At 48.5% G+C, this 12343-nt stretch overlaps 1 protein-coding gene across 2 annotated transcripts; it reads left to right on the forward strand.

Moving 5' to 3' along the window:
- The first annotated feature begins 1504 nt into the window (after positions 1–1504).
- Positions 1505–11478, forward strand: Lcn9 (lipocalin 9). 2 transcript variants are annotated; one of them, XM_076937589.1, is made up of 6 exons: positions 1505–1634; positions 6793–6929; positions 7212–7285; positions 7658–7768; positions 7895–7996; positions 8125–11478. In XM_076937589.1, exons 1-6 carry the CDS (start codon positions 1533–1535, stop codon positions 8139–8141), a joined length of 543 nt encoding a protein of 180 aa, XP_076793704.1. In that variant the 5' UTR covers positions 1505–1532; the 3' UTR covers positions 8142–11478. The 2 variants fall into 2 exon arrangements, with proteins under 2 accessions (XP_076793704.1, XP_034360998.1); XM_034505107.2 differs by lacking the exon at positions 1505–1634 and adding an exon at positions 1657–6518.
- Positions 11479–12343: the final 865 nt, after the last annotated feature.

Below are 12343 nucleotides of genomic sequence, written 5' to 3' on the forward strand. Positions count from 1 at the left end.
TAAGGAGACTCTTGATAAGAACTGTGCTAAGTCCAGAATGAGCACACACACACACACACACACACACACACACACACACCACCACCACCACCACCACCACCACTATCATCATCACCACCACCACCACCACCACCACCACCACCACCACCACCACCACCACCACCATCACCATCACCATCACCATCATCATCTCATACAACACATTCCAACTGCAGCCTCTCCTCCCTCCACTTTCTTTCTCCACCAGATTCATGACTCCTCCCTCAATTTCCCTTCAGTAAAGAGCAGGCCTCCCAGGATGTCGACCAAACACAGCATAATAAGATACAATATGAATAGACACAAACCCTCATATCTGGGTTGGATGAAGCAACCTAGTAAGAGGAAAAGGGCCCCAAGAACAGGCCAAAGAGTCAGACACTCCCCCATTCCCACCGTTTTGGGTCCCACAGATTCCCCAAGCTAACAATCACATCAATGCAGAGAACCTAGTGAAGACCCATGTAAGTTCCTCAACACTACTTCAGTGCCTTTGAGTCCCTGCGAGCCCTGCTTAGTTGATTCTGTGGTCTTTGTTCTCCCCATGTCTTGGATTCCTCTGGATCCTACACTTCTTCCTGCCTCTCTTCCACAGGGTCCCCTAAGCTCTGCCTAATGTTTGGTTGTGGGTCTCTGCATCTGCTCCCATCAGCTGCTGGAGGAAGCAGCCTCACCAATGAGTGGGCTAGGCACCAATCTATGAGTGTGACAGAGTGGCATAGGAAGCATTTCATTGACTCTTTTTTTTTAGAGTTGTGTTTGTTCCTACCATAGGTCTCTGGGCCATCCAACTTCTGGTTCCTGACCACCCAGGTACTGTGGGGCATAGGCTTCCTCTCATGACATAGGCCTCAAGTTAGACCAGTCACTAGCTGGCCACCCCCACAAGCTCTGAGCCACCATTGCCCCAGCACATCTTGCAGGACAGGTATGGGTCTAAGGTTTTATGGCTGGGTTGGTGTCCCAATCCCACCACTGAAAGCCTAACCTGGTTACAGAACATGGACAGTTTAGGCTCCATAGTCTTCATTACTAGAGTCACCCTCATAGGTTCCAGGAAGTTTCCACTGTACTTGGTTTCCACATCTCCCCAATGCCTTCAATTACAGTCATCTCTCTTCACACTCTCCCTCTGTACTTTCCTTTCCTGGCTGGTCCCCCTGTTCCCATCCCCACTAGCCCCCAGTCCACCTGCACAATCTATTCTATTTCCCCTTCACAGGGAGATCCATGTTCCCTCCTCCCAGATCTCTCCTCAGTAGCCTCTCTGGATCTGTGGATTGTAGCATGATTGTCCTTTAATTGAGTACATACCATGTTTGTCTTTCTGGGTCTGAGTTGCTCTGCTCAGGATGATTTTTTCACTTGCCTGTTAAATTTTATGACGTTAATTTTTAACAACTGAGTAATATTTCATTGTATATATGGTCCAGATGTTCTTTATCCATTCTTCAGTTGAGGGACATCTTGGTTATTTTCAGTTATTGACTATTATGAATAGAGCCACTACGAACATAGTTGAGCAAGTGTCTGTAGCGAGCTCTTGGTGGTGCTTCCAGGAGCTTGGCAGGAATTTGACATTGAGCCAGGCTCAGGTAAGAATTTGACTTTGGGTTAGGACATGGAAATAGGCTCAGGTAAGAATTTGACTTTGGGCGAGGACAAGGAAGTAGGCTCAAGATCTTGATATCCTGATAACTCCTTGAATATCATGGGACTTTGTTTATTGCCTTGTTTGTTCCGTGACTATTTTTGTTTATTGCATTGTTTGTTTCTTGACCTAGAACTGATCTTATTTTTTGCATGTACTTAGAATAGTATAAAAGAAGATGGGAGAAAAATAAATCCACTTCAGCTTCAGAACTGGCTGGAGACATGTTATAATGTTTTCTAGTTGCATCTTTCTTTTCAAACCTCACTCCCTCCCTTGAACCCTGTTGACTGACTGAGCTGGCCTGGTCAACTTGTGATAAGATGGAGCTTCCTTTGGGTATGTGCCCAAGAGTGGTATAGCTGGATCTTGATGTAGATTGATTCCCAATTTTTTGAGGAAACTCCATTTTGATTTCCCTTGCTCCCAGCATGAGCCGTCTCTTGTGTTATTGATTTTACCCATTCTGATGGGTGTAAGACAGAATCTCAAAGTAGTTTTGATTTTCATTTTTCTAATGGCTATGGGTGTCAAACGTTTCTTTAAGTGTTTCAGATTCCTCTGTTGAGAATTCTGTTCAGATTTATACCCCATTTTAAAAATTGGGGTTTTTTTGTTGTCTAGTTTCCTGAGTTCTTTGTATATTTTGGATATCAGCCCTCTGTCAGAAGTGGAGTTGGTGAAGCTCTTTTTCCATTCTGTAGGCTGCCTTTTTTTGTCCTGTTGTTGGTGTCCTTTTGTCCTGTTGACAGTGATCTTTGCCTTACAGAAGCTTTGCAGTTTCATGAGTTTCATAAATTCAACAATTTATTGATTTTTATCTTAATGCCTGTGCTATTGGTGTTCTGTTCAGGAAGCTGTTCCCTGCTCCAATATGTTCAAGGCTATTCTTCACTTTCTTTTCAGATTTAGTGTACTTAGTTTTACACTGAGGTCTTTGATCCACTTGGACTTGAGTTTTTTACAAGGTGATCAATATGGATTTATCTGCATTCTTCTACATGCCAATATCCAGTTAGACCAGCACCATTTGTTGGGTCCTCTCCCTTTTCCATTGTATGCTTTTGGCTTCTTTAAAAAAAAATCAAGTGTCCATTGGTCTGTGGGTTTATTTCTGGGCCTTTGATTCTATCCCATTGATCAACATGTCTGTTTCTGTACCAAAACCGAGCAGTTTTTATTACGACTGCTCTGTAGCATAACTTGAAGTCAGGGATGGTGATACCTTTATTGTTCAGGATTGGTTTGACTATCCCAGGTTTTTGTTTTTCTATATGAAGTTGAGAATTGTTCTTTCAAGGTCCACAAAGAATTGTGTTGGAATTTTGATGGGGATTGCATTGAATGCGTAGATTGCTTTTGGTAATATGGCCATTTTACTATGTTAATCCTACCAATCCATGAGCATGAGAGACCTTTCCATCTTCTGAGATCTTCTACAATTTCTTTCTTCATGGACTTGAAGTTTTTGTCTTGTAAGGCTTTCACTTGCTTGGTAAGAGTGACACCAAGATGTTTTATATTGTTTGCAGCTATTGCAAAGGGTGTTGTTTCCCTGATATGTTTTTCAGTCCTTTTCTCATTGGTTTATAGGCAGAGTACTGATTTTTTTTTAAGTTAATCTTGTTTCCGGCCACTTCGCCAAAGATATTTATCAGCTGTAGCAAAAGTTCTCTGGTAGAATTTTTGGAGTCCCTTATATATACTGTCATGTTATGTGCAAACAGAAGTTCACCGACTTCTTCCTTTGCAGTTCCTATTCCCTGATCTCCTTCAGTCGCTTATACTTATCACTGCATGCACCTTTGACCCTTGAGCTGGACCTGTCCCTATCTGCTCTCAGCCTAAAGCAGACACAGGATGCCTGTGTTCCTTGGTGTCAGATGAGAAGGGATGTAGCAGATCCATGTGACAGAGGCTGTGGAGGAACTTCTGTGACCATATGAAGGGAATGTTCGCCCACATGAATGTTTGTTACACCATGCTCTCTCACCACAAAGAAATCTTCCCACACCCACCAATAGCTGGACTCTCCACACTGAGAGACTTCTCACAAGACCTCGAAGGAAAGTGTGGACATTTTCTTCTAGGAAGAGAGAGATGCTCACATATTATTTCCCTGAAGCATGATTCTTTTTCTTTCTGAAAGTCCCTTTGGATGCGGTTGACCTACTCCATCTTCTGACAGAAAACCTGGGCTTGCATGGGAGAGGGCCACAGAGACTTGCAGAGGGGGCTATGGGCTTCTGTATACTCCTGGAGCATCTATGGCTGTGCACACAGGGAACAAACCATAGCCCAGTCCTACTCACCTTCCTTCCCTCAAGATGGGCCATGGCAAGCATCTTTTTGGGACTTCTGGACCTGCTGTAAATAGTCTAGTTGGGGTCCTTTTGCTCTACTGTGTAACTCAAGGGCTGACCTTGGCAATTTTATGTTTCTCTGGCTTTTCCACAGCAGTGAGAGAAAGCAAGAACCAGCTGGTGGCGCCCTCTAGTGTCTCAGCTCTTGGGTAGCTTTAGGTAGCCAGACCCTAAAATCCTTCCAGCACTATAGCTTTGTGTAGTTTACAAAGTAAGGATTCTGAGCTCCTGACAATGGGCAGCATACCATCTCCCAGCCCAGGGATGTCTCAGGCACTCTGTTTTGGAGTCTTGGCAGCTCTTATGAATGTTCCTGGTGCTCATAGACTTAGGTAACTCTTCTCTGACCCCTTACAGCTTTCTGATCTTCAGCTTCAGCCCTCCATCCTCCTTTGGCTTCCATCTCTTCTTTTGTTTCTGACTATCCCGAGCCCTCAAAGAGTGGGGGGGGGGGAGGGGGCTCCTGTTACTATGGCTACTGTCATAGCTGTGGCCATGGGGGAAGGAAGCTGATACTGGTGCTGCTGCTGCTGCTGCTGGCCACTACCCACTAGCCACAATGTGTGTGGCTGTTTTGCAGGTGTCTGTGCAGGCAGAGGCTCTGATGGTTTTGTAGCTTGGCCTGCACACTGCTCAGCAACAGTCACAGACTGTGAGACGGCTGCCTGCTCTGCCACTTCTGCAGTTTGGTGTGTCAGCCCTCCTGCGTCTGGTGCCACTGATGTCCCATTGCCTGTCCTGCTTCTCTTGTTGTGCAACTGAGCTATACCCTCACTGACTATAGACAAGACCAGTCAAACAACATGGTGGCATATGCCCAAAATGCCAGAAGTTTGGGGAACGGAGGCAAGATGACCAAGGTCATCTTTGGCTACATGAAACCTTGTCTCAAACAAGCTTACAAACAACAACAAAAGTCACATTCAAGAGAAAGATTTTACTTGGCCAGATGCTGCAATACCAGGGTAGTCTGCAAAGGAGGTTGTGTGTCAGACAGACATCAATCCGGTAATTGGGGTGCTTCGTTCCAGTCATAGCAGAGCTATTATGCAAATGAAGGTTTGTGTTTGTACAAATCACAGCATTGCTTCTTTTCTAAGACCCACAGTGGTCCATCTGCTAGGCCACCGGGCATGTGGGCTCACTGGGAGTACCCTAAGGCTTGTGGCAGGAAAAAGTCCAGCACAAATAGTCCTAGGTCAAACTAAAGCTTAGGGGTTAAAACCATAAAGGGCTCAACAGCCTGTGTGGAGTAATATATGTGGTTGGCCCAACAGTTCTTTTGCTCAAAGCAGCTGGGGAAGCAGTGGAGAGTTCAACAGCACTGGAATTATATGCCCTGTCCTAACATCTTTATAGGAAAACGAGCCACAGAAAGACTACTTAGATGTTCAACAACCTGTCGTTGATATCAACTGTGTGTGGTTTTAACAATGCTTGATACCTGCCTGGTTCCTGAGGACCATCGGGGTCCCATCCTCTTTCTCAGAACTGTATCAGTCTGGGCAGACAGATGGCAGAACTACCCACGTAGGGAAGTGGCAGCCTGTGGGTGTCTGCCCTCTGGATTGCCGGGGTGCTGAGCTCTTCCGGCCCTGGCTGCCAAGCTTAGCCTTATTCATTCAGAGGAATAGTCTTTCTTTCAGTGCCACCGACGCACTGTCGCCCGGAGGCAGTAGGAGCCGGAGTGCTGTGGTGCACCTAGTGGAGCCATGTGGATGGTTCCAGGACCATTTCACCACCACCTCCACGGCTGGTCTCCAGCCAGGAAGGAAACACATCTGACCCTGTATCTGTGTTCCTGAACCACTGTACCCTCAAACTCCAGAACATTGTTGTCTCAGGACCCCTCTCACCTCAGGGACTGACACCACGAGTACCGCCTCACTCAGGGTTTTTCCTGGAGTTCTGTAGCCACACTCTAATTTCAGTGAGATCCTCCAGGCAAGGTGGCTGGCTCTGCTGCCAGATTGAACTGCAAGGCAGGCAGATGGCTTGTGTGGAGCCAAAGGCCTCAAACAGAAACACTGAGGCCAGATGTCAGGACTCAAACACTGGCGCTCTGAGTTTTAACTCCTGAGCTTAGACACACAGAACAAAGACTCAGAGTCTCTCACACATCTCAGTGGGCTGGCCTGGATCCAGGGACCTGATAGCCAAACCCTGTTGGTCCCAACTCCCCCTGTCACTTTCTGACCCAGCTTCATATCAATTCATGTGGGTTCTGTGGCCAGCTATAGAATGTGACCAGTTAAATAGGGGCCTTTGGCTGCCTTCCAACAGGGCACAGGATGTGCGTGGGCAGGTTGACAACCACAGAGCAGAAAGGGGCATAAGGGAAATGCCAACCAACGTGTCCACCAGAGAGAATGGTATTACTACTAGTGTTGGGCCTGGCGCTGAGCCTGGCCACTGCACAGTTCAACCTGCAGATTGCCGTGCGGAGAAACTACAACCTGGCCAGGGTGGGCAGAGCCTTCTAGGGCTAGGCCAGGCTTCGTGAAGAGAACCTGTTCCACTTTACTGGGGGGGGGGGGCTGACCTGGAAAAAGAATGTCTGGACCATGAGAGTCTCTCACATTCCCAGCCTTGGAGAAATGGTGCAGAGGGAAGGCTGAGAGAGCAGAAGGAGGTCCCAGCTTAGAGCTAGTATTTAGGGGCTCACCCAGGAGTGAGGCCATGCGGGCCAAGCAGCCCAGGGGTGGTACAGGACTCCCCCCACTCAGCCTTTTCTTCTAGATCTCTGGGACCTGGCACCTTGAGTCCATGGCCTCAGATAACATGACGCGCATTGAAGACAACGGAGACCTGAGACTTTTCATCCGGAATATCAAGCTCTTAAGGAATGGCAGCCTGCAGTTTGACTTCCACTTCATGTGCGTATTGCCCCGAAGCTGAGACCAGGGAAGAGGATGTTCCCGTGCCCCACAGGAATGCCATCCACTCACACATCTGCACGCTTGGGCCAGTGTGTGGACATCACCAGCTCTCCCTGCAGATCAGCATAATGGGGTCAGGGGGGTGCCTGGCCTGTTGCTGGGTTCTGAGCTCCTCCCAGTGAGTGAATCTGAAAGGCTCCTTCTGGAGTAGTTACAGAAGCAAAGGTAGGAGGGAGGGGCTGGTGCTTGCTCTGAGCCTCTCCCCTCACCGTCCTCCAGGGTGCAAGGAGAGTGTGTAGCTGTGACCATGGTCTGTGAGAAGACTGAGAATAATGGGGAATTCTCCGTTGCCTGTGAGTGGGACCCTGTTCTTTCTGACCTGATAGCCATGAGTCTTTTCTGCTGAGGCTATGCCCACCACCAGCCTAGGCACAACTCAGGAGCCCTGAGCCTGGCCCTCTCTCTGGACATTGCTAGCTTGGAACTACCACACAGCCAGAGTACTGTGCCGAGGCTTGTGGAGGCGGCACACAAAGGCACAGACAGGGCTATAATACCCTGCTATCTACTCTTCCATACCACAGTCTCCTGAGCTAGCACTGGGCATCCAAACTCTCACTCCTTCCAATGCTTGCTTTAACAGAAGCTACATAAGTCAAATGGCAGAAGTAAGGGGGTATCCCAGTGCCAGGGCGGAGGGTGTGCTAAGCTATATCTCTGTGCAGATGAGGGGGAAAACAAGGTGCTGCTCTTGGAGACTGACTACAGAATGTATATCATCTTCTACATGCGGAACATCAAGAATGGGACCGAGACCCAAGTGCTGGCACTCTATGGTAACACGGCCCTATCTGCTTGGGAATCCCACCCACTGGGAGGGCATCTCCCATGGCCCCTAGACACATTATGGAATGATGCCTTGGGAATGCTCCCCCAACAAAAAGTCCCAAATTTGTCCCCAGGGCGCATCACACAGCTTGGCAAGACTTACCAGAAAGAATTTGAAAACATCTGTAAACTGTATGGGCTGGACTCACAAAATATCATCGACATGACAAAGAAAGGTAGGGTTCCCTTCTCTGACTCAAAAAGTTCCAGAGAAGGCAGCTTATAGCCTGGTGTGCCTTGAGGAGTGGGGTTGGGGGTCGGGGGGAAGCTCAGCAAGTCATCTGACATCCCCTTGTCTCCCCAGATTTTTGCTTTTTATAGACTTTAAAGGAGCCAGCCAGACCTTCTGGTATGTGAATTTTGGTTTGGGTATAAGACAAGCAGCTCCGGGGTGTTGGGAATGGGACAGGGTAGCCTGGGGCCAGCGTCAGAAGCTGGGGGAGATCCATCTCAGAGTAACCATGAGCTGTATACCACAGAGCTTAGCTTATACTCTCTCTGCTCATCACTGGGTTATCCTGCTGAAGCAAAGGAACACCCAGCTCTTTGAAGAAGACTGTGATGTATTCCCAGAATCAGAATTGGTCTGGGGCCTTTCATAGTGTATCTGAGAAGAATGGGAAACTTGGCCCTGTGAAACTACCCTGGATGCTGTGTGCAGTATGTATGGAACTTGGGGCTTACTGTTCTGCAGCTTTGCACGCCAGTGACCTGAGATCCAGGCACTGAGGAGCCAGCACTGGGCATCCTCTTTCTGATGATGGTCATATCTCCATACTCTCGGCGTCTGTCTTCCATGGCCTTCTGTGTCTGCGTTTCCTCCTCTGCCATTAGATTTAAGCCACCTCATGTATGAAGACTTTTGCCAAATAAAGTTCTTCCTTTGGTTCCAGAATAAAGACAGGCATGTGTTTAGGGACATAGCATTTGGCACTTCGAAATCCTTTCTTGGGAACAGGACTCCATGGTAGTAAAAGATCACCCTCAGAGTGTCCAAAAGACTAGCCCCAGCTCTTAAAAAGTCCTGCACATGGGCCAATGAGGTTCTATGCAAACAGGGTCTGTAAGACTTGGTAGTCTTCAAATGAGGGGCTGAGCCCCTGTCTGATCACATCGGGACTAGATTCCCTGGGGGACTACTAGTGATAGCAACCCAGCTGGGATAAGGGTCTGTCCCATGTGTTGGTGAACACACAGGATAGAAGTTACAGTGTTTTGTGGGCTGGGAGTAACCCTCCTAGACTGCATCAGAGAGACGTGAACACTGTATCCACACAAGCCGTCTGCAAAGATTTTCACATTGGTTTCATTCATGGCCACAGTTTGCAGCAGGTGATACATTCCAGCAAGCCAGGGGCTTGGGCCTTGGGTCAGCATATAAAGGTGTGATGGCAAAATTGTAGAAAAGGGGCCAGATTAGAGGACTGGAGTCAGGAAGTGAGTGTGGCTCCCGCGGGGCAGCACAATGATCTGTCTCTGAAGGACAGAGGCAGTGCATATACAGCCCTACACAAGGGACAGAAGACTCAGCACCAAACACATACTCACATACACAGACATACATGAACATGCACATGTTTATGTGCTCAAACATACATGTGTTTACTCATATGCACTTGTGTGCAATGCATGCTTATACACAGGATCACTCACATACACATATACATACATGCTCATGTGCCCGCACACATACACTCACACAGACACATGTCCACTCACCCTGCACACATACAGGAGCCTAGTGGCCTACTTCAAGATATTTCTTAGGAGGCAGTCTCTCCCTGGAGCACTCTGGCTGTGGAACAGCAGGGCCAGGTGGGTCTGAGTCACCGTCTAAGGACTGGCCAGGCGGAAGGTGCCTGGCACTCCCAGACAGCCCTGACTTTGGATCATTTGGTGCAGCCTGCTGAGCCTCAGCATGGACAGCTGTGCAGGAAGCCCCCCATGTGTAGTTTTCTTGTACCTGCAGCTGCAAGGACCCATGATCCACCAATGAATGATGTGCCAGATTCAAATAGTAAGCAAAAGCAAAGACCATGTTATTCTGCAGAAGTCCAGCATGCTGGGGTCTCCCATTACCAAGATGGAGACACACCAGTGAGTTCACAGGCGTGATTTAAAGCACAGTAGGGAAATTCCGGGGAGGGGGAGATAATCTCTATCTTAATCATTGCCTCTATCTCTAGGGACATTCCAGAACTATTGCTGATGGGGTGGGCTGGAAACTGTTGCTGGGGAAGCCTGGAAACTGCTGCTGACCCAATGTCCTTGTCTCGGGCCAGGTGAAGGGGGTAGCTTCTGAGGCCTGGACTTGCCCAGTTCTTGGAAACAAAGATTTAGGCCTAGTCAACTGAACTGCCAATTTGAAGCCTGTCATGGAGTCAGCCTAGCCTGTCTCACAGCAAAGTCAGCCTAAGGAAGAGAGGGTTTATTTTGGGTCACATGGGCAAGGTTCCTTGTGGTGGTGGTGGTGGGGAGCAACAGTAGGGGCCTGAGGCAGCTGTCACTCAGGAGGCAGAGAGAGGTGGGCGGTGCTCATCTTCCTCACTCACTGGTTTATTCCGTCTGGGAGCCAGCCCATGGAATGCTGCCACAGACATGTACGGTGAGTCTTCTGCCTCAATGAGCTCAATCTAGAAACTCCCTCACAGGCATTCTTGAGGGTTGTTTCCAAGAAGATTAGACGTCCTGTCCAATTGACAGTACCGATCATTACATTTGGGAATCAGAATAACGGCTGTCCTGAGGAGCGGCAGGAAGTGGCTAGCTGATCAGAGACCTCTATCCACTCCTAGAGGGCTGCATGAAGGAGATGAGCTCGTGGCCAAGTGTCCCCAGGTCCCCATGCTGTCTTCTGCACAGTCTAGGACTGGTCCTGCCTTACTGGCTCTTGCTCCCATCCCACCCCCACCTGGAGATGAGGAAACAGGACAAGGATAGATTGCTGCGCTACGCCACCGGACGCCTACAAGTGTCGCTGAGGTAGAAGGCCCTTGAATCTTAGCTGTGTCTATTTCCATCCTCTGAGGAGCATATGTGTCCCCAACGAGTCCAAAGTGGTCAGTGCCTCCTGCTCACTTGGTCCAAACATGATGTCATCAAGATAGTGCACCAAAGACAGATGGTCAAGATTCCTTCTAAGTTACGACACAGGACTGGAGAGTTAATTAATCCTTGAGATAAAACTGTACAGGTGTACTGTTGGCCTTGCCAACTCAAGGTGAGTTGCTTCTGCTGGGTCCTATGGACAGGCACTGAGCAAAGGGCACTTGCTAGATCAACAGCTGTGTACCACGTACCAGGGTATAGGGCACATGGGCTGTGCTGTCGGATGGGCATAAGAACTGCTGGGGGGGGGTGTGATCAAACCCTGGGAATCTCAGAGATCTTAGACAGCAGGAGTGGACTTGCCCCCTCCCTGTGCTCTCTGCCTGCTCTGGAACATGTAACAACGACCCCAAACTGAGGAGACCATGGGGAGTCAGTCACAGAATGCAGCCCCTGGAACTGCTCTCCAGGTTAATGAGGCATCTCAATAGCCTCAGCCTTCAGCTTCCCTTCCTGGATATTCCCATGCCCTTTCCCCAAATTATATAATCCCAGGTTCACCTGAATAAATTGTATGTGTTCACAACCACCCCCCAGTAAAGAAATATGAACGAGCTATGTCGTCTCAGAGACCAGTTTCATTAAAGATGAATTGCCATGGGGAAGGCCTTCACCTATAAGAACCCCATAAGAGACACTAAGCCTTTTGAAGAAAGCCTTCCAGCAGGCACTTGGCACTCAGCACTCCCTGCTGTCTCAGCTCTGCTCTCCCCTTCAAGTGGTATGCAGTGATGCTCTTGTGCCCTAAAGAGATACAGACCTCAGACCCCATTACTGACTTCCTCTCTCCAGACATCCCAAGAGGTGGCCTTGGAACTATAGCATTCATCCCAGACCTGCCTTCCCCTCCGGTTTGGTGTGTAGCTGCATCCTCATGCCACAAAAGGGAAACGTGGGCTGCAGACTCCCTGTCCCAAACTCTGTCCTACTGGTGTATAGGCGGAGTCCAGACACTACCAGTGGGCAAAGAGAGGCAGATCCCAGGACCCACAACAAACCTCAGAACCACACCAGGAGATGTGATAATTTGCTCAAGTACAGATGCCATATCCAGTAAATCGGCTGTAATCACAGTCACTACCTGACTGAGTTTTCAATAGTCAACTATCATTCTCCATGATTCATCTGTCTTCTGCACTGCCCAGATAGGAGAGTTAAAGGTGGGTGTGGTGGAACCACCACTCCTGCATCTTTCAGGTCCTTGATGGTGGCACTAGTTTCTGCAGTTCTTCCAGGGATGTGATACTGTTTTTGATTCAGTATTTTCCCCAATTGAGGCAACTCTAAAGATTTCCATCTAGCCTTTCCAACCATAACAACCCTCACTCCACAGGTCAGGGAACCAATGAGAGGATTCTGCCAACTTCTAAGTCTATTTATCCCAGTTATACATTCTGGGACTGGGAAAATAACCA

Source organism: Arvicanthis niloticus, chromosome 6 (assembly GCF_011762505.2).
Source record: "Arvicanthis niloticus isolate mArvNil1 chromosome 6, mArvNil1.pat.X, whole genome shotgun sequence".
NCBI classification, from domain to species: Eukaryota; Metazoa; Chordata; class Mammalia; order Rodentia; family Muridae; genus Arvicanthis; species Arvicanthis niloticus.

Coding starts and splice junctions, on each gene's coding strand:
- Lcn9 (XM_076937589.1), top strand. CDS start 1,533: ATGAATAGAGCCACTACGAACATAGTTGAGCAAGTGTCTGTAGCGAGC. Junction 7,286..7,657: donor TGGGGAATTCTCCGTTGCCT/GTGAGTGGGACC, acceptor ATCTCTGTGCAG/ATGAGGGGGAAAACAAGGTG. Junction 7,769..7,894: donor CCAAGTGCTGGCACTCTATG/GTAACACGGCCC, acceptor ATTTGTCCCCAG/GGCGCATCACACAGCTTGGC.